Source organism: Pleurodeles waltl, chromosome 3_1 (genome assembly GCF_031143425.1).
Source record: "Pleurodeles waltl isolate 20211129_DDA chromosome 3_1, aPleWal1.hap1.20221129, whole genome shotgun sequence".
NCBI classification, from domain to species: Eukaryota; Metazoa; Chordata; class Amphibia; order Caudata; family Salamandridae; genus Pleurodeles; species Pleurodeles waltl.
Genome location: NC_090440.1, coordinates 452,284,330 through 452,308,687, shown reverse-complemented (window position 1 = coordinate 452,308,687; position 24,358 = coordinate 452,284,330). Strand labels below are relative to the sequence as shown.

Sequence of the window (24,358 nt, the reverse complement as noted above, 5' to 3'; positions counted from 1 at the left end):
CCCTTTTAAGAGTTTTCTTTTTAGAAAGACAAAAGACTTCCCAAACACAGCACAAGCACTATTCAGGCAAAACCTAAAAATGATGAAATAATCAAGTAATACCATTACAAAATGTGCTGCGTTATGCTGCATAATTGGCCTTTTCTTCCTGCATTATTTATTCAACCCTGCCACATAATTTGGTCCTCTCCTGCCACATAATTCTAGTGGCCCTGATAGTTTCCCAAATCACTGCTTTAACTATTTTCTACACAGGTATAAAGCTGTGTAACTTCTGGATTCCTTGACCCTGTTCAACGCTGCTATCCTTTCACGCAATATTTGCGGTATATTAGCACCAAAACCTACTGAGAAAGCATGTTACACATGAAAAAAATACATAATAATGATGAATAATTACTTGATATCAGTTCGTGACAATTGTACTGTATTCACCTTCAATCAGAACATTCACATTTTCTCATCAAATCAGCAGGTTCAATAAGGACTAATCAATGGAAAATGTCTAAAAATAACAAAATTCAGTTTGGATGTACCTTCACTGCAACCAGCATCTTGTCCTTGGTAGGGCTGAGATTATAGCACTCAGCCAGAAACACTTTTCCAAATGCTCCTTCTCCCAGCTCTCTCTTCAAGACTATGTCTCGTCTCTTAATGTACTGAACATCTGTAATTGGGGAAAGAGCAAACAAACATAAGGACGGTTAAGGAAGCAGGAATTGGTTCTTTTAAGAAAAAAATGTTGTGCAATACAATTACTGTAAATTGTCTCCCTGCTAAGAAGCACTCCAATTAGTTAACAGCTCAGGGGATTAATTGTTCCAGAGTCCAGACAGCATGGCAGCTGCTTCATGAGAAGGAACTCGAGTGAAGTTTCTGGATGTCTTGTTGACTAAAAAGAGGGCTTGTGGGAAAACAGTCCAAAATGTAGAGCCATGTACGCTGACCCGAGGCAGCGAGCACCGATAGTGCTACTGCAATTTATATGGCCCTTGTTAACACAGCAAATGGGCAACTGTATAAAATTATCATGAAGTTCCATATGGCAATGAAAGATAAGAACACTCTTGCAATTTGGAATTGGCTAATCACGTTGCACATCAGCAAAACATGTATATTTGATGCCACAATAATGAAAACATTTTAGACTTGAGATACACACATTTTGTTGATCTATGCAGATCACTTGCCACACAACCTAATCATTTTCTATAGAAAGAAGTGTATATGAAATTAATTAACAGACTGCATCACATTTATTATATTTATATGTCTTGTCGAGCTGCTCACTGAACAAAACATGCACTGCAAGGATCTGTGTTTGATCCCATGATTAATGGGTTGGTTTCCACAAGTCACTCTACTTTCATCCTTTTCATTCCGATACATGGGTATCTGCCTGTGGGGTATCAATAAACATCTGTTCTATATCAATTAATGAGACTACCTCACAAGAGACACACAAATACCTAAGATCAAAAACAGACATATCTAGGGGTATTCAACAGGTCTAAACCCACTTCCGAACACCCCTAAATGTTATGACTCTGTCGTCCCATTTCTAGGGGGGTGCTGTAAATGGACTACCTGCTGCCTGGGATTCACCATTAATACTCATCCAGAGTCCCTTTCTGAACCCTGTTTGCTTCCCATGTCGATATGGTATGCTATTGGAGAACTACATTTCTTTCCATGACTTCAGGTCCCAAAATGCACTGCCTGGTAGTCAGTAAGACCTGAATTCTGCTATCAATTGTTTCCTAGGGGAATAGCCCTGTTGTTCCTGTGTACAGGATCCTCTCCTCCAGGACTTGTGTGAGACTGGAACTGCACACACCTGTGATCACTCTTCTGCAGCCCAGCCATGTGACTCCACCCTGGGCTTGCTGCTGCCTGGAACTGCTTATAAGCTGCCATTTCCTCAAGCTCCCGTTGTGCATTGGAGTTTGTTTCCTTTGTGTACCAGGTCTCTTGTTGGATTGTATTCCAGTCCTGTTCTTGCCTTGCTTCAGCCTGAACCTGCTATCTGATTCTCAGTCCTGTTTCTGCTTGTTCCAGTTCCCTGTGTTCAAGTCCTGTTCTTGCTTGCTTCAGTCACAGCCTGCTCTCTATTTCCCAGTCCTGTTCCTACTTTCTTCAGCCAGAGTCTGCACCCTGTTTTCCAGTCCTATTCCTGCTTTGCTTCAGCCTGAGCCTGTCCTCTGTCCCTGCCTTTGCGTCCTAGTTTTTTTCTTCTGTTCCTGTTTCCTCTTGGGTTATTGTGTCTGGTAAGTGTACTATCAGTCCTCACCTGTATAAATATTTTCCTTTGTACTGGGGTTAGCTCCTAGTTTCCAAGAGGCAATTCCCGCCCCATCCTTTGCCTAGTTTTTTATGTAGTCTTAAGTACCTAACAGTGACAGTGTGCTATTGCTTTTTCCCAGGAATTGCCACTGTGTTTGCAGCTGGACCCACAAGGGCTTGTATTGTGTATGTAAGTACAATCCTTGTTTGTGCCCTAAGGGTCCAGAGACAGAATCACTTCTGCTGACTCCTTTCTATGAGACTTGTGGGGTAACTATCTGTAAGAGTAATCTGCACAGAGGCATTGATATTCCCTGTTGGTGTGGGAAGTTCTGATACTTACCTGTGTATGTAACTCCAGTATGTTTGTCCATTACTGATTTGTTCCCTGTTTGTTCACACTAAGGTTGTTCTACTTTCACTATCCTGTTCCTGTGCCCTAACATAGCTGTCCCTTCCAGGTGTATGCCTTTAGCTTCTCTTCTGCTTCAGTTCCCTACCTCCATAGGGAGATATTCTGTGACTTCAAGGGGTGTCCCAACCAGAGTCCAGACAGACCCGCCCTGAACCGTGACACTAAGTACGGATATATGTCTTAAAACCTGAGCATGTTTGACTTCACATAATGAAAATATAGAGTGAGAGATAGCAGTGGTTCAAAATAGGGTTGTTCTCTACCTTGGCGTTCTAAATGACAAGAGGATTATTGACAACTACCCAACTAACTTCATGTTGTGTCGCCCACCCAACCCCCACAAAATCACTTCCTCTGCTCATCTAAAAAGTGCAGTGTTAGTTGAGACAAGGTTACCACCTTCCCCTCCAATCTTTAAAGAAACCCTCCTTGCATCTTAACACCCTTCCCATCCAGCCTTACCAATCCCCTTCCTCATCAACCCTATCCCATAGAATACCCTGCACCCTTCTACCCTCACCTCAACTTTCCTTTTTTTTTTCTTTTTACATATTTTTATTGGATTTTACAAAATAAAAAACTAGCACATGGAAAGCTTCATAAAGTTCATCAAACAGCAAAATATAGAAATTGCCACATCCCTTTCACAATTGATGATCATCCCAGCTGTTCCTTATGTTCCTAACAGTGCCCTGTCCTAGACAACATGTTATCAATCCTCATATTGGAGAGTGTGCAGCCTCTATCACATGATTCCTGACTGTGGCGTCAATAGCCCTTTACTGCAATTATATGGCTGCTCATCCCATTCCTGCTAATACACTTCAGGCCAGCCTAATGCTTATCCCTGTTCATTCAGGTTGCCAAAGTACTGTGCCATTCCCAGAACAGCATCCCGATCTTTTTTCCCTTCTTAAGCATCTTATGGGCCTCTCTTCTCTTAAATCGTCTTTTCAAGATTGAAATTAGCCAGAAGTCGGGCAAACCATTGCTGAAAGGTAGGGATACTCTTTTCAAGCCACAAGATGTTATACAAAGGTGTGCATGCCCATAACTATAAATATAAATCTTTCTGCTACCACAGGAACCCTGTCATCACCCATTCCGAACAGAATAAGTTATGGGGTCAGCTCAATATTGAGTTTAGACTCACATACAAGAACTTTGCAATTTCTTCCCCAAAAGGGTTTGAGACTCCGGCACCAATCAGACATGTGGGAGGCATCAGCCTTTAGGTAGTAACACAGAGGACAGGAAATACCATCTGTCCTACCCCGCTGGCAATTTTCCAGGGGGTATGGTACAGAACGAAGATGGTTTTGTAATGCTGTTACATTTCCAGTGATCCCTGCCTAGTCCCTCTTTGAATCTGTATTACTGGACTGCTGCCATCGCAAAAGCAGCCTAGCATTTGGGTTTCGCTATAAAACTTGCAAGGCTCTTATATATCCGGCTCCGATACCATATTGCCACATGATGTACCATAGTAGGCCCAGGTGATCCTATCAAAACCCTTTCTGCATCACGCAAGATTAAGGCCATTGGGTGTCCTGATGCTGAGTCCAAAAAGGGCTATCACATGGCAAATGTGATCTGTAGTATTTCTCTCAGGGGTAAAGCTGTGCTAGCATGGCATAACTAACTTGCTAATAACACAGCTCAGATATGGGACAAGAATTTTAGAATACAATTTTTTGTCACTATTGATAAGTGTAATAGGATGGTAGGACCTGGGATTATCTGTTAGTTTACCCTTTTTGGGAAAAACTATGATGTTGGCTGAGGCACAGGAGTCCGGAGGTGTGCACCCCTTCTGTATCTGACAGAAAGAAAACAATAAATCTGATTGGAAATCAGAAAGGACATTTTTATAGAATTCCAGCAGGATATTACCTGCCCCCACAGCCTTCGCCAAAGGGGGGTCCCTAATAGCAGCCTGTACCTTCTTTGGGGTAAGGGGTGCTTCGAATACTTGCCAATTCTCCTCCCACAGGGTCTCAAAAGGAATAAAATCCACAAAGTCAAATAGATACCCCCAGGAATATCCCCCACAGCCTCATCCGCTTCATGTAACCTCTCGTAGTAACCCCTAAACACCTCTCTAACACTAACATCATCAGCCACCCTATTCCTGCTAGGATCTCGGACCTCTTGGATTTCCCCATGTGAGGCCCTTTGCTTAGCACAGATTGCCAAATGATGCCTCACCTGTTTACTATACTCGCAGTTCTCCAAACCAAGAACTTGTCCGTGGCAAGTTTACTGGAAGTATCCAGAATTGCTGCCTTTGCCAACTGTACCTGGCTTAAGGGGTCATCAAAATCATCCCGAGCCAGATGCAGACGTAAGCTGAGCTTCTGCATCTGCCAAAGCCTTATATAACTGTCTGTTTCTCTTTTTCTCTTTCTTTTGCAGACCCAGCCCAAAGCTCAGCATTTCACCCCATACTCCGACCTTGAAAGCCTCCCAAACAGCCCCAACTGAGGCACTCCTCCTATTGACCTCTGCAGATTCTGCAATACAGCCCCTCGTGTGCTGGAGATAATCTTTATTGAATAACAGGGCATGATCAAAAGTCCAAGCAGAGCCTACTGTCTGTAAACCAGCCACTTCACGTTGTATTACTGACGGTTTGTGATCGGACATAACACATGGAAACATATCTATCCGAGCCCCCGTTAGCAACATATAAGAGACCAACATGGCATCCAGCTGGGCATGTGTCCTCTGCGCACAAGTAAGTAAACCTAGGTTTTGGAGCCCTTAACCTGTGCCACGCGTCTATCAAACCATGGCTATCAACCAAATGCCGGAGGGACCTTTTGGTTTACAGCTAACATATGTCCTTGCTCAGTTCCCAACCACTCCCCATGTCCATTTCAGTTCAATTCCCCACAGAGTACTATCAGGGTTGACCAAAGTGCAAGCTCATTATTAACCCAATCAAATATTTCTGGATCATCTGTCACCGGCCCATACACCATGGCTAGCGTAAAGCATCCATCCCCACCATGACATTCTGTGATAACCCACCTACCAAAATTATCTGCTCTGGTGAGGCTAAAACAATAAGCACTACCCCGGGACAAAATAGCCATGTCTCAAGTCTGTGTTCCCTGTGTTGTATTCCTCACTAATTTAAAGCCCAGGGTCTCGAACATATACTTTTGCGATGCCTCAATATGAGTTTCTTGCAGACACAGAATTTCCACCTGCAGTGCCTAAAAGATCAAGTCCCACCCTCCTCCTCTTTTTACTGTGATTAAGCACACAGATATTGACTGAAGCCATATGAAATATACCTATCTGATATCAACAGCCACACCTTTCTGAAAGCCTGACCCAGTGAACTGTACTCATTCTGTAGATCTTCCGCGGCTGCCCTTTTTGACCATCCTGACCAATACATAAATAACATTTTGCCCATTGCACTTCTCCCAAGCCTACCCTTCTCCCAACCTCGCACCCACCATCACCACTACCCCGAACCTCACCCTCGCCCCTTCCTCTTCCCAAATGCTGTCCCCAACGAGCTCCCCCACCACCATTTGTAGGCAATAAGACTCCCTAGGGACCTGAGTGATGATCACTGAAAACAACCCATGCACACCTCCCCCCGCTCTGAAAAAGGAAACAAAGCCCCCACGAAGAGGTCCAGATTATGGAAACCCCTCACTAATCAGCCCTCAAGCCTATACCCATATATAACATCCTGTCTCTGATCTCCCCAAATGGACCTCTAAATAGAGCCACACAGATCTCCCTCACATACCGGACTAACCGTCCTCCATCTAGAAAGCCTCAAGCTCTAACAAAACCACCACCATAAGACTCAAGAACCCTACTCAGCAGATATAGTCAACTCTTTAAGGTGTTCAGAGGCTTTGAATTCTTAGAGAAATTTGCACATTTACCCCTTGACATTAACTTTCAACCAGACTGGGTTAAAAAAAAAGACCTCAGCATCTATGTCCTGAAAAGGTTTGCTGAGCTGTTGAGTCTGGACAGACAAAAAAGGACTGGCCGTCGTGGTTCCTTTTAGTGGTAGGGCACGCTTTTTCAAAAATAGCCTGGCGCAATAAGAAAATTCAAAAGAAGACCGGCATCACCCTTGGTTTATCAGCCTGCCATTGCAAGACTCTCCCCGGGTAAGAGAAAAGCGATGCACCCATTGTAATTCTAAGTTCCAGTTCCAAGTAGATAATTCAGGGAAGGTGCCTTTCAGGAATTTAACCATAAACAGCCTACTGTCATTTCCTTCAATTCTTTCTGCCAGACCCAATAAGCTGAATTTATTCCAGCATTGCTGATTTTCAGAGTCCTCCATCTTCCACATTAGATCAGAAATATGAGATTGTTGCTGCTTGACTTTGCCTTGCATCCCCCGAGTGTCTTGTTCCAACACCACTGTGAGTTCTTCCACAACTGAAATCCGGGCCCCAATCTCAGGGAAGGCTTTATTACTTTCCCTAAGGCCTCCTAAACGTTCTTATTATCTAGCAGGGCTCTGCAGCTCTCATTATGGGCCTCTTCTTGCATCTGATTTATGGACTTAAGACTGAGCATATGCTCTTCCTTATCGCCTGGAAACTGCTGAATTGAGCCCTGCAAACATGAGTCACCAAGCGGCCGCGATATGTCTGACTCGTGGCTGAATAGTCCCATTTTAGTGTTCTGGTCAGCAAAGGACTGTTCTGCACCACCACTAAACTTTCCTCCTTAGACTGCTTTGTCTTCTTGCCACGATGTTTCATTCGTTTGACAGTGCTTGGTTCATCCCCCTCATTAAATGAACTCATTTCTGAGAAATCTAAGGACCCCAATGATAGTTACTCACCATCATCACTAGTCCCTGTGATGGAGGATTGCATATCATCCATGAGTGGTAAAAAACGTATCACCATGCGTTGCCCCCCCTCTGGTGCCAGAGCACATGCAGAATCTAGAACTGGTTCATGAGCTTCCAATATTGGAGTCACCAGACTCTGTACACCTGAAGGGATACCTTGAATCAAACTCGAAGAACTTGCAGGTGTCAGGAGGCTCCTGTGACCCAACCACCATCAATACCACAGTCAACCAACATATTGGCACCCAATAGGTTTGTGCACCTTTGATTGGGATCCTGCATACAACCCACAACATTGCCCAACATCTGCACTCCCCCCCGACCATCCTGTAAGATTGCCCTTGTGGCCCCCCCACCAGTATCTCAGTTTTGCCCCTTGGGAAGTTTTTAGCTGTAGTGGCTACAGTATGGGGGTCATTGGGAGATCCCGCCCTCAGATCACCTGTGCGGCCTGATCCCTGCCTGCCCTAATAGGAATTCATGCAGGGTCGGTGGGTGGTTACAGTGTTTCCACCTGCCAGCCCTGCGGTGAACAAGGCCTTAACATTGACGCTGGCTCCTAATGGAGCAGGCGCCAATGTGGCGGTGCAGCAGCACCCATTGCTCATTCAAACTGCCCGTAATTTGGGCAGTGGAATGCACGATGGAGCTGTGCATGGCGGACCATGCACTGACCATGGCAAGTGCATGGTTAGTGCAGCCCCCCCACCCCTGAATCTCCCACGGGGACCTCTAACCCCTAGGGCCGCGCTGCAACCAGCACTGCCCTGGAGGATGAGAAACCACCAGGACCGTCAGGCTGCCGGCTTGCTGCAGACTGGGGGTGTAGGTGGTCTGACCGTAGCGGCTCCTCCATGGTTATGTGGCAGTCCCAATGCCAGCCTGTTGCCGGTGGGGCCGCCACCGTCAGTCTGGCGGTCATGCTACTGCCAGACTCATAAAGACCACCTATATCTTTTTGACTCATCTTCTTTTCCAGCCCCCCTCAGTAACTGGCCCATTCCCTGTGTCCTCCCTGTTTCGTGACCCACATTATTCTCACTATCATGATTGGAGACAGCTCCCAGCTCGGTTATCTCGGTCACTTCTGACACCAGGAAAAAGTCAGCAATAGTATGCTGAGGGGGTGACTCTCTCTCCTCAGTGTCTGTCTGCTGAACTACACCAGATGCTGTCTCTTCCTCCTTTCTTCGTTGTTTTGCCTCGGGCTTCCTCGCTCTGAGGCTCCCACGAGCCATACCCATACCCATACCGGTAGGCAGCCAGGCTTCAATCTTCCCGCAGAGCAGCTTTGTAGGCTTGGGAGGCATGCCACACAACGCCGGATACTTTCTCCAGTTGTTAAAAGCTGTAAAAGCCACAAGCACAGCAAATATCTCCACTCGCCTTCCAGAAATGTAAGACCAAGATTCCCTTTTTTTACGATCGGGTGCCACGTTCTCTGCCTGCAAGAGCAGCTGCGGTTGCTGGTAAGTGCAGATCAGCGTGGGAGTGGAGGGAATCAAACAGGGGGTGTAACTATTACCACGTCCATGTCCTCACTTTTTTGCAAAAAAAATGTATCAGGACCAAAACACAGACGTTCTCCCTCCTCATTCAGGGACAGAAAGGGGTTCCTCTCCTTTCCGAAAACATGAAGCTCCGTCCAGAGCAGGAGGGAGCTTCATCAGAAGTGCACTAGCCGATCACCATCCTGCCCCCTCCCCATAACTTTTCCATTCCAAATAATGTATTCCTCCTTATTCATCCTTGCCAACAGGTCTATAGAAAGTCTTGGGTTCTGGACAAAATTAGTGAAAGCTCAGATTGTAAGGCGCGGTCCTTCAGTGCTTAAACGTCAGTGAAACAACACTCATTTTTCATAGCGCTGCTACCCCTAGCCCTGAAGCGCGCGCGCTGGAGATCACAACAATACATTGCAAGCGACATAATGAGACACCTGGGACACCAATTGTGGGTATAATATGTCGCAAGTTTATTGATTACACAGGTTGGGTTAGCTTACGGGCGATCCCGGTGTCGGAGATGAGTTTGTTAAAGCTGGCCGACACCCATCCTGAGAAAGCTCGAGCTGTTCTGTCTGGTGTTCTTTGCACCATGTATTTAGAATCTTACAGCTCTTTAATTTATCGTGGTTTACCACTTTCTTCTCATATTTATTTGTCATGCTCCTGACAAGTCAGAGCGAGACCCAGGCCAGTCTCCACAGTTGCTCAGGATTCCAACTGTCCCTTGCGGGATTAAGGAGCGCCGTCGCGTCATCCCAGGCCCCGCCGTAAAGGCTCCCAGCGGCCTGAGGAATTGCTTTAGCCTCCAGGAATAACCTTCTGGAGGTCTTTTAATCATTTTAATGCTTTAGGATCGCCCAGTAACTCCGCTTGCGACTCATTGGTTCATCTGTAAAGAAAGCCATGTTAGTAAGTCCCTACATGACCTTGCCTCTTCGCTTCTCCTTACTGGATCAGGACCTGATTTTGTTTGTGTTGTTGGGAGGGTGGGAGGCAAACACTGCGCGTCTAAGAGGCCCCAGCCCCCCAGGGTCACTCCTTTTGAGGCCTCTTGGCCTCACTCCTCTCTGCCGACACCTCGGGGGCCATAAACCCGGGTGGACCACCCTTCCCCGCTATGGTGGCCCCTTATGCCCATATGCCTTCCTGGCAGGGGAGCACGCTAATGTGCTGTCCCCTCTATTGTCGCGCTTCGCGCGACGTGGCCAGCCGCAGTGCATTGAATTTAAAAAACTCATGTGTTGAAACTTTCTGCTCTATAAATTGGTTTCCTACGCAATCTTAACACTGATTTCTTAAATTAATAATTCCACTGTCACCTTCTAGCCTCGCAAACATTTAAAAATGTACCAAATATAATGTTTCTTTTAACAAAATAAAACATCACCAGATGTTTACTTTGTTCTCAAAATATATCAACATCAGGTAGTGTCTTAAGGGCATGGTTTCGAGACCTAAACTGAAAAATCAGTTTATTATAGTTCAAATGCAACTGACTTTTATTAGCTTCGTGGCACTTTAGGCTGATTAGATAGTAAACTATGCATTATTTTGGCATGCAAGGTTATTTTTCAAATGTCATTTTGAATAGCTCTATTTTTATGACATGTACGAAGCTCTACCTCTGTAAACTGTAGCATAGATTGACATTTAGCAAACCTCTCGTGTGCATTTGTCCATCTGAATGCATGAGTTAATTTGCATCTTAGTTTTTACAGCAGGTCTTCCAATTCACTTGTGTTTTTAAAACCCATTGTTGAGCTCCTGTTTATTAACCACTTCATGAAATTGTTTGTGATGTCAGCTACATTGTTAATGATGATGCTAGTACTCAAACGTTGTATGTTCACTGGTTTATGAGACAAAGCATCGCGTTGAGACGAATCGATTTGATTAAAAAAAGGGAAAAATATAAAAATATTCCTCATCTACCCAAAAAGAAAAATATTTATCATCTACGAAGTTGTATCGGAGTTCCATTGTTTGATAAGCTGGGTGTAACATTTCCGGTACATTTACAGGACAAATATACACAAATATATTTTGGCTATTGCTAACATCTATGGTTAGCAATATGTGTTCTGCGTAGATCAAATAATGTTCAGTTATGGAAAGAAAAAAAATTGATGTTAAAGATCCTATCATCAGCAGTCGATTATGGTGTTAAGAGTACTATTAGGAAAAATCAACATCTATTGGGCCGTGTAATTACACCCATATTGGTAAATCATTTTCCACGCCTCTTAATTGAGGCGTGAGCAGGAGATATTAAACAACTATTATCAACGTAATATGTGACAAGATAAATGCTAGAAAGCTAACTCTAGAGAAACAAACAGAGGTTTGAATAGTGTTCCATTGAGAATGAGTAGGAAAGAATAAGAGAAGACCACCATTGCTCATTTTGTTAAATTCGATTTCGATTTTTTGCAGGTAGTTGGTAAGATAGGAAACAGATAAATATGTTAAATAATGCAAAGTAAATTTGCAGTAAATACATTTATTTATAAGAGAAAGAACAACATTATGAAATTCTGCATTACAGTACCAATACGGAGATTTAAAATACTTGCGAAATACATTTTCCCTGTATCCCATATGAAGAGTTTCATATTCCTCAAATAATACTTTGCAGGTGTGAGACAGTACCTTTATTATGGATGAACTGCAATTAAAATATCTGCAGAACTGCATTTGGCATACTACATTGAGTTGCTTACTTACTTAAACATTATTGAGTAAAAGATTGAGTAAAAGAAAGCTGTTTGTCATAGGGTTTACCGGAGAACACTACATCCACAGACTAGAAATCTGAACATTTTGCTAACTTAAACTTTAGGGAGAATAAATATGATTGTTTCTGAAGACAAAATTCTGTCTATGGATCCAATCCATTTATTGTGCATGAGACATATGCCAGCCCAAATTCACATTACATGTCTTTATAATGCAGTCACTATATTAACCCACAAAAATATTATATAAACATCATATTCCAATATGTTGTCAATGTAAGTACATAAGGATAAGTATAGATCTACTATATGTAACTCCACATCACCTTCCCTTGATGACAGCCTAAAATGCAAACAACAGATAACATGTGTTGGGATGTGATGCGCAAACTATAAATTAAAAATTTCTATGATATGATAAAAAAATGAAATGTGGCACATAAAACAAAAATCAGAAGTCATGCAAGCTAATGGATAGCCCTATTATGTAATGATATCATAATGTAAGAATAATGTAAAACATTTGTAATTAAAAAATGTGACAGGATACAATACCTTAAACTTAAAAGACTGTATTATAGATCATATTTCTCAGAGATTTGACCGTTGTATTGCAACACGTATGCAGTCCAATGAGACCTTTTTGCGTTTTGAATTTTTTTATGTTTGTGCCCTTTTTATGAGCATTTCAGTTTTCTAAATTGATTTGACATGTAGGGGTCTCAAATACCTCTTGCCATTCCAAGATAGCACCAGTACATATATTATTTAGATATATGGAGTGATCAGGTCTCATTGGATGAGTGTAGGCTTTTATAGCGCTCTCGCACTGGAGTTGATTAGGATTTTTTGGGTGATTTTATCAAATGCTGGCATGAGTTATCGGGACTGCAAGCAATTTTTTTTTTTTTTTCATATATGTTTCAAGTATAGGTGTTTCGAGTATCTTTGTGTGTTCCAAGAAGGTGCTGGTAGTTTCCAGACATATCACATGAAAAGTCTTTCTTCAACGGATGCACAAGCTTTTAGCAGTCTCATATCTGAGTCCATGGGGTTTCCTTCATCGATTTAGGCAAACACTGGCTGTATTATTTGTGACCCCTCCGGCTATTAGTGGACCTGTTTTTTGAGCATTTTCTTTTAGCCATTTTGTCATTTATGACTTATCCCATTCCTGAGGTTGTCTTTCTCTTTACGTCTTTAGACTAAGGAGAGCTTGCAGAATTTTCAAACCCATCCTATCCTCATATATTGGGATAAGCAGTGATCTCTTCTGAAGTTAGAGATGTAATTTTGAACTCGGTATTTCCTTTGTTTTCTGTAAATATATGTATCATCTTTTCAAATAAATTGTGGCTTTATGTTAAGTGACACTATAGGTAAGTTCCTTGTTGGTGTTCTAGTCTTACACCATGGATGAGTTGGCACATTTTCTGTGAGGTTTGATTAATGACCTTTGGTGGCAGATATTTTTCCTGATTTGAGGCAATATATGTAGGGCGAATACAAGCACTTTTGTGGTGGTTTGTTTTGTGGCACTTATGGTTTAGGATTTAGGTAGCATTTTCATGGTGACCGATCTACTTCTATGATTCTTTGGCATACCAATCATCTTTTTAAGGTTGTTTTGATCTTTTTGTGTTATGCAAGGTTCCTCAGGGGCCTGTCCTATTAGCTTTGTTTACAAGACACAATCATGATGATGGTCTCCTGGACTGATTAGCCATCTGAGACCTACTCTAACTTTAAACAGTCACCTTCGATCATTTACAAACATATTTTCAACTGGCAATGCACTTTGGTCAGAAAGATTTTGTCATCTTAGGTGGATATATCGATCTCCATTGATCATTATAAAATATACAGTATTCTGATTTCTGTGATTAATGTAGGTCAGTTGTGCTTTTTACAATGTTTCATCATGAACCCTGACTAAATAATATTGCAATTGTTCATGTTTATTGCGTTGATATTAGTAGTCAAATTTATATAACAAACATGTGCAATGCATTTGTATTTGTTGCTAGATTTATATGAAAAAATGACAAACATCTAGACTTCATTATTTGGCACAGCTTATCATTTACATATCTTATGTTTAATTCTAAATAAGTTGGATTAGTACACAACTCAATTTTGAATGTGTGTACGTGTCTCCTTCAGGAGCCCTTTGTTTCATGATAAGTTTATACCCAGTCTCCTGGGATAATATTGGGTAGCAGAAGTGTGTTTATATATAAATTTCTAAAAATAACATTTTTGCAACTTAAAACCAACTTCACTATTAAAAAGCATTTTAAAATACAATTGATTTGAGTCTATATATTATTTCTCTATCTGATCCCAATCTGAAATTTGCATTTATTCAATGTAATTAAGTAACCCATTGTTGGTATATGTAAGATAGAGGCTTTACAACTGTGAAACATAACATTAGGAGCTTTCAACTGCCAGAACCTGAAAAATGTAAGCACACATGTCCTACTTTTTGAATACCATGCATCCTGCCCTATGAGAATTCAGACCCATTCGGGTGTCCTATAGGTAATGAAAATGAAGGATTACACCAGGGAAGAGATTTATTATGCCAGGTCGAAATGAAGTTGAGAATTGCACTGCAGGCTGCAATAGCAGGCCTGAGACATGTTTTAAAAGGCTTCTTTATTGGGAGGCAAAATGGGCGTTGTTGCCTACTAATAGCATTGAATTTACAGGCCCTGGGTACACGTTGTGGGAGTTACTAAAGGCTTACAAGTAAATTAAATGTACAAATTACATGCAGGTCTCTCTAAGTAGAAAGCATAAGCATTTTAGTTCTGGTTAGCATGGCTAACATGCACAGAGTCCTAATGCCAACTAAAGTACAGCAAAGTAAGGGGTGACTACAAAAGGTTTGAGGGAATACCACACCAAGGATATCAAGTCTTACAGCCAGGGACCTAAAAGTAAATTAAATTGACCTATCAGATGTATACAACTTTTACCATGTCTAGAATGGACAGCACACTCACATTACCACTGGCTAGTAGGAGTAAAGTGTGCAGAGTACTAAGATCCAACAAAAACAGTTTCAGCAAATGAAGGAAAAAATCTGTGGTGACCCTATTGAAAGGGCCAGGTCCAACATACATTTTTTATCAGAAGGCATTTTCAGAAGATATTCTTGCTTATATTTCAATATCTAAGCCAGTTCTGAAGAAAGTCACCCCTGTATGAGCTTATGAAGTGTTACTTCACAGTTGTTGACAGGTAGTTTAGACTATGTCCACAGTGAGATACTACCACTGCAACTTTCTCTGCAGTATAATGTTCTGCAAATGTAGCAATAACTTGAAATCAGGGCCTCATAGGGCCTTTTTGAATTCTCAAGATGGTAGAAAGCTTCTGTGTCTGCTCCCTTATCTCGTCTATGCTACCTGGCTGAATACACCCCCTAGTAGAACAAAAAATGTCACTAACTATTAGCCACTGCCTTCCCTACCTAAGACTCCTAGGGAGTGGGTGAATGCTGGGGTGTCAAAATAACCTGTCAGTTCCAGACCAGCCATGAAAGGTGTACTCCCACCTGCCATGGGATAAAAAACTAAACTTTAGAAAGGTGACCATTAGGGTGGCCTAATAGGATTTATTTCTGCCACAGAATGTAGAATGCCTGAATTTTTTTCCCACTGCTTAGCAGATATGCAAATTTTAAATGATTTGTGATTTTTTAATGTATTAGCATGAACACATTTTGTGGTTTACATAATGGTAACTGACATCGCAGACCCAATATCTAGATTTCAAGTAAAGAAAAAAAAACTCCAGATGAAATGCAGGCTATAATTCTGCTGTTAATCTGCCTTTGACTACAATAATACTGTCATCTCCAAAAATCTCATACCTGGACACCTGTATATTGTGGCAAATAATATAATCAATAATTTACTATTCTACATTTTCAACCATGTAGCCTTATGCCTGTCAAGTCAGTCCTACTGTTGTGTGTGTTGTGCACATGGGGCCAATACAGTCATGGATGAATGAATAGGGTATTTGTAAAGTGCAACTGTCACTCATGAATAAGCATCCTGGTGCTGTGCTTAGTAGCAGTGTGAACTCTGTCCTGAACTAAACTAATTTAGTTAAATGAGGGTGATGGCAAAGAGCATCAGATAGTTGGAAAAGTCAGGTCTCAAGGGATTTTTTAAGAACAACTTTTGTTTCTATAGATCAAAGATGCAATGGTAATTGATTCCAAGCTTTGGTGCCTAGTACCTTAAAAATGTTTCCATCATCTGCAAATGTGAACTAGAAGATCTTGTAGTGGCAGAGTCTGGCCATGAGATATTTAGGGCCTACTGCCATAAAAGCTCTAAAGACAAGCAACTGTATCTTGGACAGAATTATTTTATGTATTGCTAAACTGTACAAACATTTTAATGTGGTTGGTGCAGAGCTCCATTGAGGAAGCTGTAGGACCAGGCTGTGTGCTGCATGTTTGACCATCTGAAGCTGTTTGAGCAGCCCATATATAGGCTGTTGCAATAGTCGAGACTCAACGTAATAAGAGCAAATGGCATTGTTTACCTGGTGGTAAGAGAAAGGACGTGGAAGAATTTCTTTCAAGTACTTGATCAAATTAAGATGCATCCCGGCTACTGCCACTGCTTGAGGATGGAAACAGAGTTCAGTGTCAAATTTGACCTCCAAATTTTATGCTACCATAACTGTGTCTGATGGAGGAAGAAGTGAGTTAGGCCACCAACGTATCAGAGAGAAATTATTAGATTTTCTGAAAAAAGAGGATTTCCGTTTGCTCTACATTGCACTTAAGATGGTTGTTTTGCATCCAAACAATGACACTGGAAAGACACTTTTGAAAATTAAATTCAGAGTCAGTAGACCCCCTTCTCAAGCGAGAGTCAAATGAGTGTCATCCACATAATAGATGTTTGCACTTCCATAGGAATCAATCAAAGATATCAGAGGGGCAACATAGATATTAAAAAGGGCAGGGCCAATGGATGAACCCTGCAGTACACCCCTGGTAATTCTCCTAGAACAACTGTTTGTCTCCTGTCCGCTAGAAAAGATTTGAAACAGGATAGCACTTTGTGGGAAATCCATACATCTTGTATTCACTGGAGGAGAATGTCATGTGAAATGGTATTGAATGAGTCAGAGAGGTCAATACTGCATCATTCCCAGCATCTAAGGTAATTTTACTGATCGTTTAGACCTTGAGTAAAGCCGACTTGGTAGATTGTTGAGGCCTCAAATCAGGTGGGTGAGCGTGGAAAGAATTGGAGCTTATGAGATAAGTAATAAGCTGCTTATTTACAATTTTCTCCAATATTTTGGCTAATATAGGTGGCATGGAAATGGGTCTAAGGTCAGAAAAAGTGGCAGGGTCAGGCAAAGGATTTTTTCTGTAAGGGCTTGGCAATTGCCAGTTTCCAGGCTGCAGGAACTTCAGCAGGGGCTAAAGAGGTATTGAGACTTTGGTTAATCAGAGGATTAACTATGGCAATTACCTCATTGAGAACGGCTAGGGGGCAGGGATCCAAGGGAGTAACTCATTCACAGGAAAGAATCGCTTGCTGTGTCAATGTCAAGACTGTTTATGTTTAAGGCTATAATTTCTAGAGTGAATGGGAGGTCTAAGGCTGTTTCAGTGACCCAGGTATTAAAGGAATTGATGTCTTCCACCAGGTTCCCTTTGGTGGCCAGGCATTGGAAGACTAGAGAGATAGCAGTGTAGGATTCAATTTCATATCTCCCCATTTCTGGCACATAAAGGGAGAAGCACCAGATGTGTTAATAGCGGGTATGGTGGTTATGTTGAATGGCACTAAGCAATTATCAGTCCAAGATTGGTTAATGGGCATATCAGGTATCAAACTGGAATGATTAATGTAAATCCCATCGAGGGTGTGGTCCCATAGATGGGTTGAGGCATTTACCAAATGGGGAAGACCCAATATTTGTAGAGCATCGTGAAGGCAGTTGGCCTCAGGTTTGTCTAAATTGTTCAAATGAAAGGTCAAATCACCTAACATGATGAAGTTAGCGGGGCGTGGCCAGCCAGTGCAAGATGGGGGGCATGATTTAGCCCTGCTCCTGGATGGAGACCCAAAATCCGACCATTACCACTGTTATCCATGTCCCTGGAGACCAGACTCAAGTCTCAACAGTGTGCATGATGGCCGAGGCACTGCCGATTATGCTCTAAAGTGGTGGCAAACGCTGATGGGAGCATGGAGAGTAGGCCCTGCACAACACAGTGTTGCTTACAGCACACATCCAAATCTAGGTGCCTTTCGTGGCCCCACATCACACCAACCCTCATAAAGGACCACAAACCATTGCACCAGTGAGACCACAACTGCTGCCAGGGAAAATTTGGTGCTCAGCTGAGGGAGCATCACTAAAGCCAGACTGCAGGAAGGGTTCAGACTGATTGTGCACCCTCGATGCCCCCTCCCATGGGTCCATCGCACCAAGGGAGAGGTGGGTCTTCCATTTGTGACAGACTGATACACTTCCTTACTGTCTCCTCGCTGACAGGGTTGGCAACACTTATCCCGGGCTGATCCCGAAATCAGGTGAATCAATCTTTACTGGAAAAGGACACCCCTCCTAGATTGTGCGTGCTGCTTTACCCCGTGAATGCTAGGGGGGGGGATCTAGAGGGTTCAGCGAGGACATATCCACCACAGGAGATTAACCTCCTCTCATCAGAGGAGAGACTCACTCGCAAACACACCAGGTCTTCGACACATAGAGCTTAATTCAGGAGACCCCCCCTGTCGAGATGCCGTACAGAAGAAACCGGCATTGACTCTCTGCCCTCAGGGCAAGTGACAATGACCCCGTTGACAGTGGCAGCAGGCTGAAAGCTGGACAAGATACTTGCAGCGCTAGCAGACACTAAGCAGGAATGCTGTGAGGAGCGTGTGAGGGCTATGTTCCTCAGAGTGAAATGAAAACTGACAGGCTGGCTTGTGGTATTCACTCTTCTTCACAGCCGAGTAGAAGATCATTGTGAACAGCACCATTTTCTCAGTGAACCCTTAGATGCCTGGGACTGTGTGGAACAGTGCAGCTTTGATGGTGAACCCCTGCCTTCACCTCCCTGGCAGACCTGCTGGGGTGGAGGAACAGGCACAGGCACCAGGACTGTAGAAATCTGCAGATCAGAAGGACCCCAAAACTGGAACAAGCCAAGGAAGACCAAACACAGGCACTATATACAGCTACATCCTGGTGGGCATAGAAACTCTCCCCACAGCTGAATTCCACAGGCAAGACCCTCACAAAGGTGGAATCCCACATCTCCCACAACAGCGCAACATCCACAGTTCTTCCAGAGGTTAACCCACAAACTGCTGACAAAGATTATAACTACTCCAGGTTCCGCTGGTTTTCACAATGCCAATAATCTGATAATGTTTTTTATGGCTATGCTATGCAATTTGACAGTTTTTCTTCCATCCCCTTCTCCACATCCCTTTATTGGGCCAATGCCTAACAATGGGCCCAGGCACCATGGTCACTATGTATCATTAGTGATGGGACCCTCCATCATGTGCCGGTACACATACCTCCTTGGAGAATTAGCCAGCCTCCATTCCAGGGACATTGTGGGTCTCCCTCAACACTTTTACCCCTCTTAGTGTCTCATTACCTCAGAGTCGCCCTTTGGGTGTGAGTTACTCTCCGTTAATTACAAGTGCTCCCTTCTCAGGGCATCCTTCCCAAGAATGAAGGTGACATTTGGGGGATAGTGCTAGTGCTTGCCCGTTCATGGGAATATAATTTTAAGGGTTAGGTGGGTTCTCTGTTGAGATCCGCCCTGGGTTGAGAGTTGAGGATTACCTGTTAGTTTCAGTAATGCAGATCACACATTAGAACCAAGATCTATACCCTATGCTGTACCTCCCTGAGGCCTGTTGTGTCAAGGTGGTTCAAACAGTGCCCTTCCCCTGGTGCCTGCCCTTGGAGCAGCTGCACACCCTTCTCTCCATCCCTCACCTTTTCATGGCCCATGTCTCGGACAAGAATACTGACCTAGAATGTATAGGGTATGGGCACGACACACAAGCATCAATCTGTGCAACAATCCGTCAGAATATAGGAAGTGCAGATCACATTCCTACAAGAAACCCACATAGTGAAGGGCAAAAAGACTAGAAAAGAGCTGACAGAGAAAATGCTACTGCACCACCTACTCAGGTTTTGCCAGGGGCATGATCATATGATCCTGCCCGGGGTTCCCTTTAGGCCTATGGTAGTCAAGGTGGACACAGAGGGGTGATGGCACCACACCAGCAAGTCTATACTCCTAGGGAGCATTTACACCCCAAACACAGTGCAGGCAGCATTTCTAGCAAGCCTCACAGTAATTCTCACACTCTTGGCACATGTGTCCTTGCTCCTTGGAGGGGATTTAGGTACATTACTTGAGGCACAGCTTGACAGATCACATCCACTGTTGCCCTCCTTCCCAGTCCTGTTATCTGCCACTTCCTTTGCCCAGTGATTAACACATTTGTCCTTACAAAAGACCTGAAGAGAAGTACATCTAGGAGTTAATGAATACTACTTCTACTCAGCAACACGTAAGCTACACGTGAGTGTATACTGCGCACTTTCCCATACCACATTCCAGACACAGGTCATGAGTGCAGAATACCTTGGTAAGACCTTTTCTGATCACATCTCTCTGCTACTACACCTTGAGTGGGGGACCCCCCCAACCTCCAGTCCCCTTGTGGTGGCTTCATCCATCCATGCTAGAAGACCAAGCTTTTAGGGAGGATATGCGGGGAACCCTATCCTCTATTTCGAAGACAACTGAGACTCTGCCACAACACACTAGTTGAGTAAGAAACATTGAAGGTTGTAGTCCGCGGACACTATATAGGTACTATGGTGAAGGAACAAGCTTATATACACAGAGACCTACTCTGTATTGAGGAGTCACTGGGGACCTAGAAAGAGTGGCTGGTTCTGAACCCCTTGAGCGACCAGCCTTAATGGAGGAATTGGAACGCCATGCTCACCTGATCGGCATGGAAATCCAGTCAGCGTAATTGTCCTATCAGGCAAAAATGCACACTGAAGGGGACAAATCAGGCTGACTATTGGTGTGGCTACTCCACAGTACATCCCTTTCAATCCCCATCACCAATAAGGGAGACACCAACATGTATGCACACATCTCAAGCAGATATGCATTGAGCCTTTACCATGCATTATCAGAAACTATATGCCCATCTGCGCAGGCCATCACACGCACATTGCTGACTTCCTTCGTGACCTAGACTCCTCTCAACATGCATGAATAATGCCTTGAGGAGTTTGATAAAACTTATGAGACTTTCCTTGCCCCAAAACATTTGGAGCTGTACCAGGCTGCCCTTGTAGATGGCCATCTTTGGCCATTCCTCCTTGAATCCCTAATAGTGTCCCTCCCCATGCCGAATAGAAACCTATTGGATCTGTCATCTTATTGTCCACTCTCAATGTTGGGAATGGACAACAAGATCCTCAGTACAATAATAGCAACTTGCCTACTCAAACATAAGGCACTTCTGGTACAAGTAGACCAGAATAGCTTCAACCGTAGGAGGTCAACCACTTTCAATATGCACCACCTACACAAGGAGTTGGAGGTGGGCTTGACTTATTGGCCTTACACGGCCTGCCTTGTGCTAGATCTCAAAAAAGCATTTGATACCTTAAACTGGAACAATTTGTTCTTCATGCTAGCCAGACAGGGCATCTCTGGGATATTCTTATGCCTCATCCATCTTTTCTACATAAAGCCCCTCCCCTTTGTGAAGATAGGGTATCTCATATCTCTGCCGTTCTTGATGGGTCAAGTGTGTCATCTCTCACCATTTCTGTTTGTCCTGGCGATGGAGCCCCTAGCCTGGTGGCTCTGTCAACAGAGACCTGTATGGCGGATTCTGGTGGGAGGGAATTTGCATGCTCTATCACTGTATGCAGATGATGCATCACATACATTTGGGATGTTCACAAAGGCATTTCTGAAATTGCACAGACTTTGTCAGACTTTCATAAAGCCTCAAGACTAAGCATTAATTGGTCCAAATCATCCGTCTTCCCACTTAGGCGGGACTGCCCACCTCAACAGCACCAGATAGCTCGCTATACATTGCACTGGGAACCATGTACCTTCAGCTATCTCACTATCCACACATAGCATGACATGCAGGACCTCATACATGGGAACCTTACCCGAGCCATTTCTGAAACCTCTACTGCTGACAATCCAAGGGTGTGTAGCCCTATCTAAAATGGTGATGGTAACCAGACTATTATCCTCTATCCACAACCTCCCGGTCCACATTTCATGGGCAACCTTCCATACTCTTCATGCTCATTTAGGTAGCTTCAGTAGGAGCAAATGAAGGAGACGGGTGGCATTATGCCAACTACAGCTTCCAGTGGAGAAAGGGGATCTGGGTGCACCAAATTTCGATCATTATCATCTAGTAGTGCAATTACAATGGTATGCTACATGGCTGGAGGGTGCCTTACGGAGGAGATGGGCTCCGCAACAGTGCCTAGGCAGAAACTATAACTAGAAAAGCTGTGCTACTGCACGCAAAACCCCCTATTGACTCTAACCACCTGCTGCACGTGGTGCATGAAAGCTATTGACTAATCCTGAGCCGTATGTCAGGCACTGCACCCTTTTCCCCAGAGATCAGATTAGACACCATTGCACTGTTCTGTGTTCATTTAGGAAAGGGGGGCCAGGTATGGGGACAGAAGCCGGAGTGGAAACCATCGGGGACCTTTTCAGAGGCTGTGTGTGAATACCACTTGACCAAATACAGAGGGACTATGACCTCCCAGCAGGATATCTTTGAGTACACGAAAAGCTAGTGGATGAACTACATCACCCGGGGGCATAGCGGGCACAGAGTTGTAATACAACACATTTGTGCACATACTAGTTGGCAGTCTCATTACATGGCACACTAGAGAACTCGCACACAATACATGAGACCCCCTACTGGCAACCCTTAGATGTTGGGAAAGAGATATTCGGTGTGACTACCTGTGCAAACACTCCTGCAACATTAAATTCCAATACAGCCATCATGAGAACCCACAAGCGTGTCTGACCTTGGTACATTTGCACAAAATTTACAGTCCCCCCCTCACTACCCCAGGTGCACGCGTCGGCCGCAGATTTAGCTCACATGTTCTGGAGCTGACCAGGAGGTAGCAACGGACTGGAGGGAAGTCATTGAGGCCCTCACAGAAATAACAGGACAGGATAATATCCTCACCATGGAAGGAGTACTCTTAGTCCTCTACCATAAACATAAAATTCAAAAAGCCACTAATAGATTAATAGACCTTGGTTTACTCATTAATAAGCACTTATTAGCAATGCACTGGAAATCACAGACCATTCCACCCATTCAGCATTGGTGCACAGCAGCATTAAAAAGGGACAAGGCCTAGGCCATAGCACTGCACTGTCAAGAAGTCCATGGACTGCAAAATGACCCCGTTGCTTTGCCCTGGGATGCTCTATTGAAAGAATTGCAACCATTCTGGGACACTTTCACCACAAATACCAAGGCCACTGTGGCATACTTACACCATGGGGCATAATCTGGTAGTTCTCCTGCATTAATTGGCATTGCACCCCCTTACATGACACAACATATGGCTCATTGGAGGCGAGCCAGGGGCCACTGTGTGGGTCTATGTAATATGGGTTGGCATACTCAGGACCATACCCTGCACAATTCCTTGTTTTTCTCTGTTTTGTACCATCTTATACAACCATCGGCTCCAGCCACACAGCCTTACTTTTAATGCATCATTATTTACAAATCATTGATGTTTATCTGATTTACTGTGTTTCATGCTTTTTAATGTAGTATACCGAAAATCAATAAAAATAGTTTAAAATAAAACATGGTGAAGTTAGCATTACCACTTTGGTTGAGAACCTCGCCTACGTTGGAAAAAAACTGGCACCTGGGCCTAAAGGAGGATATAGTAGGCACCCTGCGAAAGACTTGGGAGCACTAACCTCAAGACAGAAGGCTAGGCTTTCTGCTCCTTTGAGGATATCTATGTCAGAGGAGTTTTATTGGAAGCTGTTGCTAAACATAACAGCTACTCCACCACCCAGACTTTCTAACCTATCCTTGGACACAATAGTATAGCCTGTGGAGTACTGTTGTGGCTATATCAGGGTTACACCATGATTTCAACCAGGTTTCAGTGATAGACAGAAAGTTCATATTCTCTGCTGTGACTAAATTAGATATCTCCTGTGTGTATTGACTTAGAGAGTGAATGTTAAGGAGCTGTTAGAAGTGGGGTACTTGGTTGGCAGGCAGGTTACCCCCTGTCCAAGCATGGACCCTCACTCGAATCAGGGTAAGTCACACACAATCCAAATGATCCACCCTCTGGTAGTTTGGCAAAGAGCAGTCAGGCTTAACTTAGAAAGCGTGTAAATTATTTGTGCAATTAATCATACAATAAGACAATATAGCACCACAAAAATACACCACACAGTGTT

General features: G+C 43.5%; 1 protein-coding gene across 5 annotated transcripts in view; it reads right to left on the bottom strand.

Annotated features, from left to right (window-relative positions):
• The window catches only part of NTRK3 (neurotrophic receptor tyrosine kinase 3), a 1,498,428-nt gene that overhangs the window by 167,012 nt on the left and 1,307,058 nt on the right, over nucleotides 1–24,358 (bottom strand). For all 5 annotated transcript variants that reach the window (XM_069222726.1, XM_069222728.1, XM_069222729.1 and 2 more), the window contains exon 14: nucleotides 537–667. In XM_069222726.1, the coding sequence (XP_069078827.1) occupies nucleotides 537–667 (131 nt within the window). The remainder of the gene's footprint in view (nucleotides 1–536; nucleotides 668–24,358) is intronic.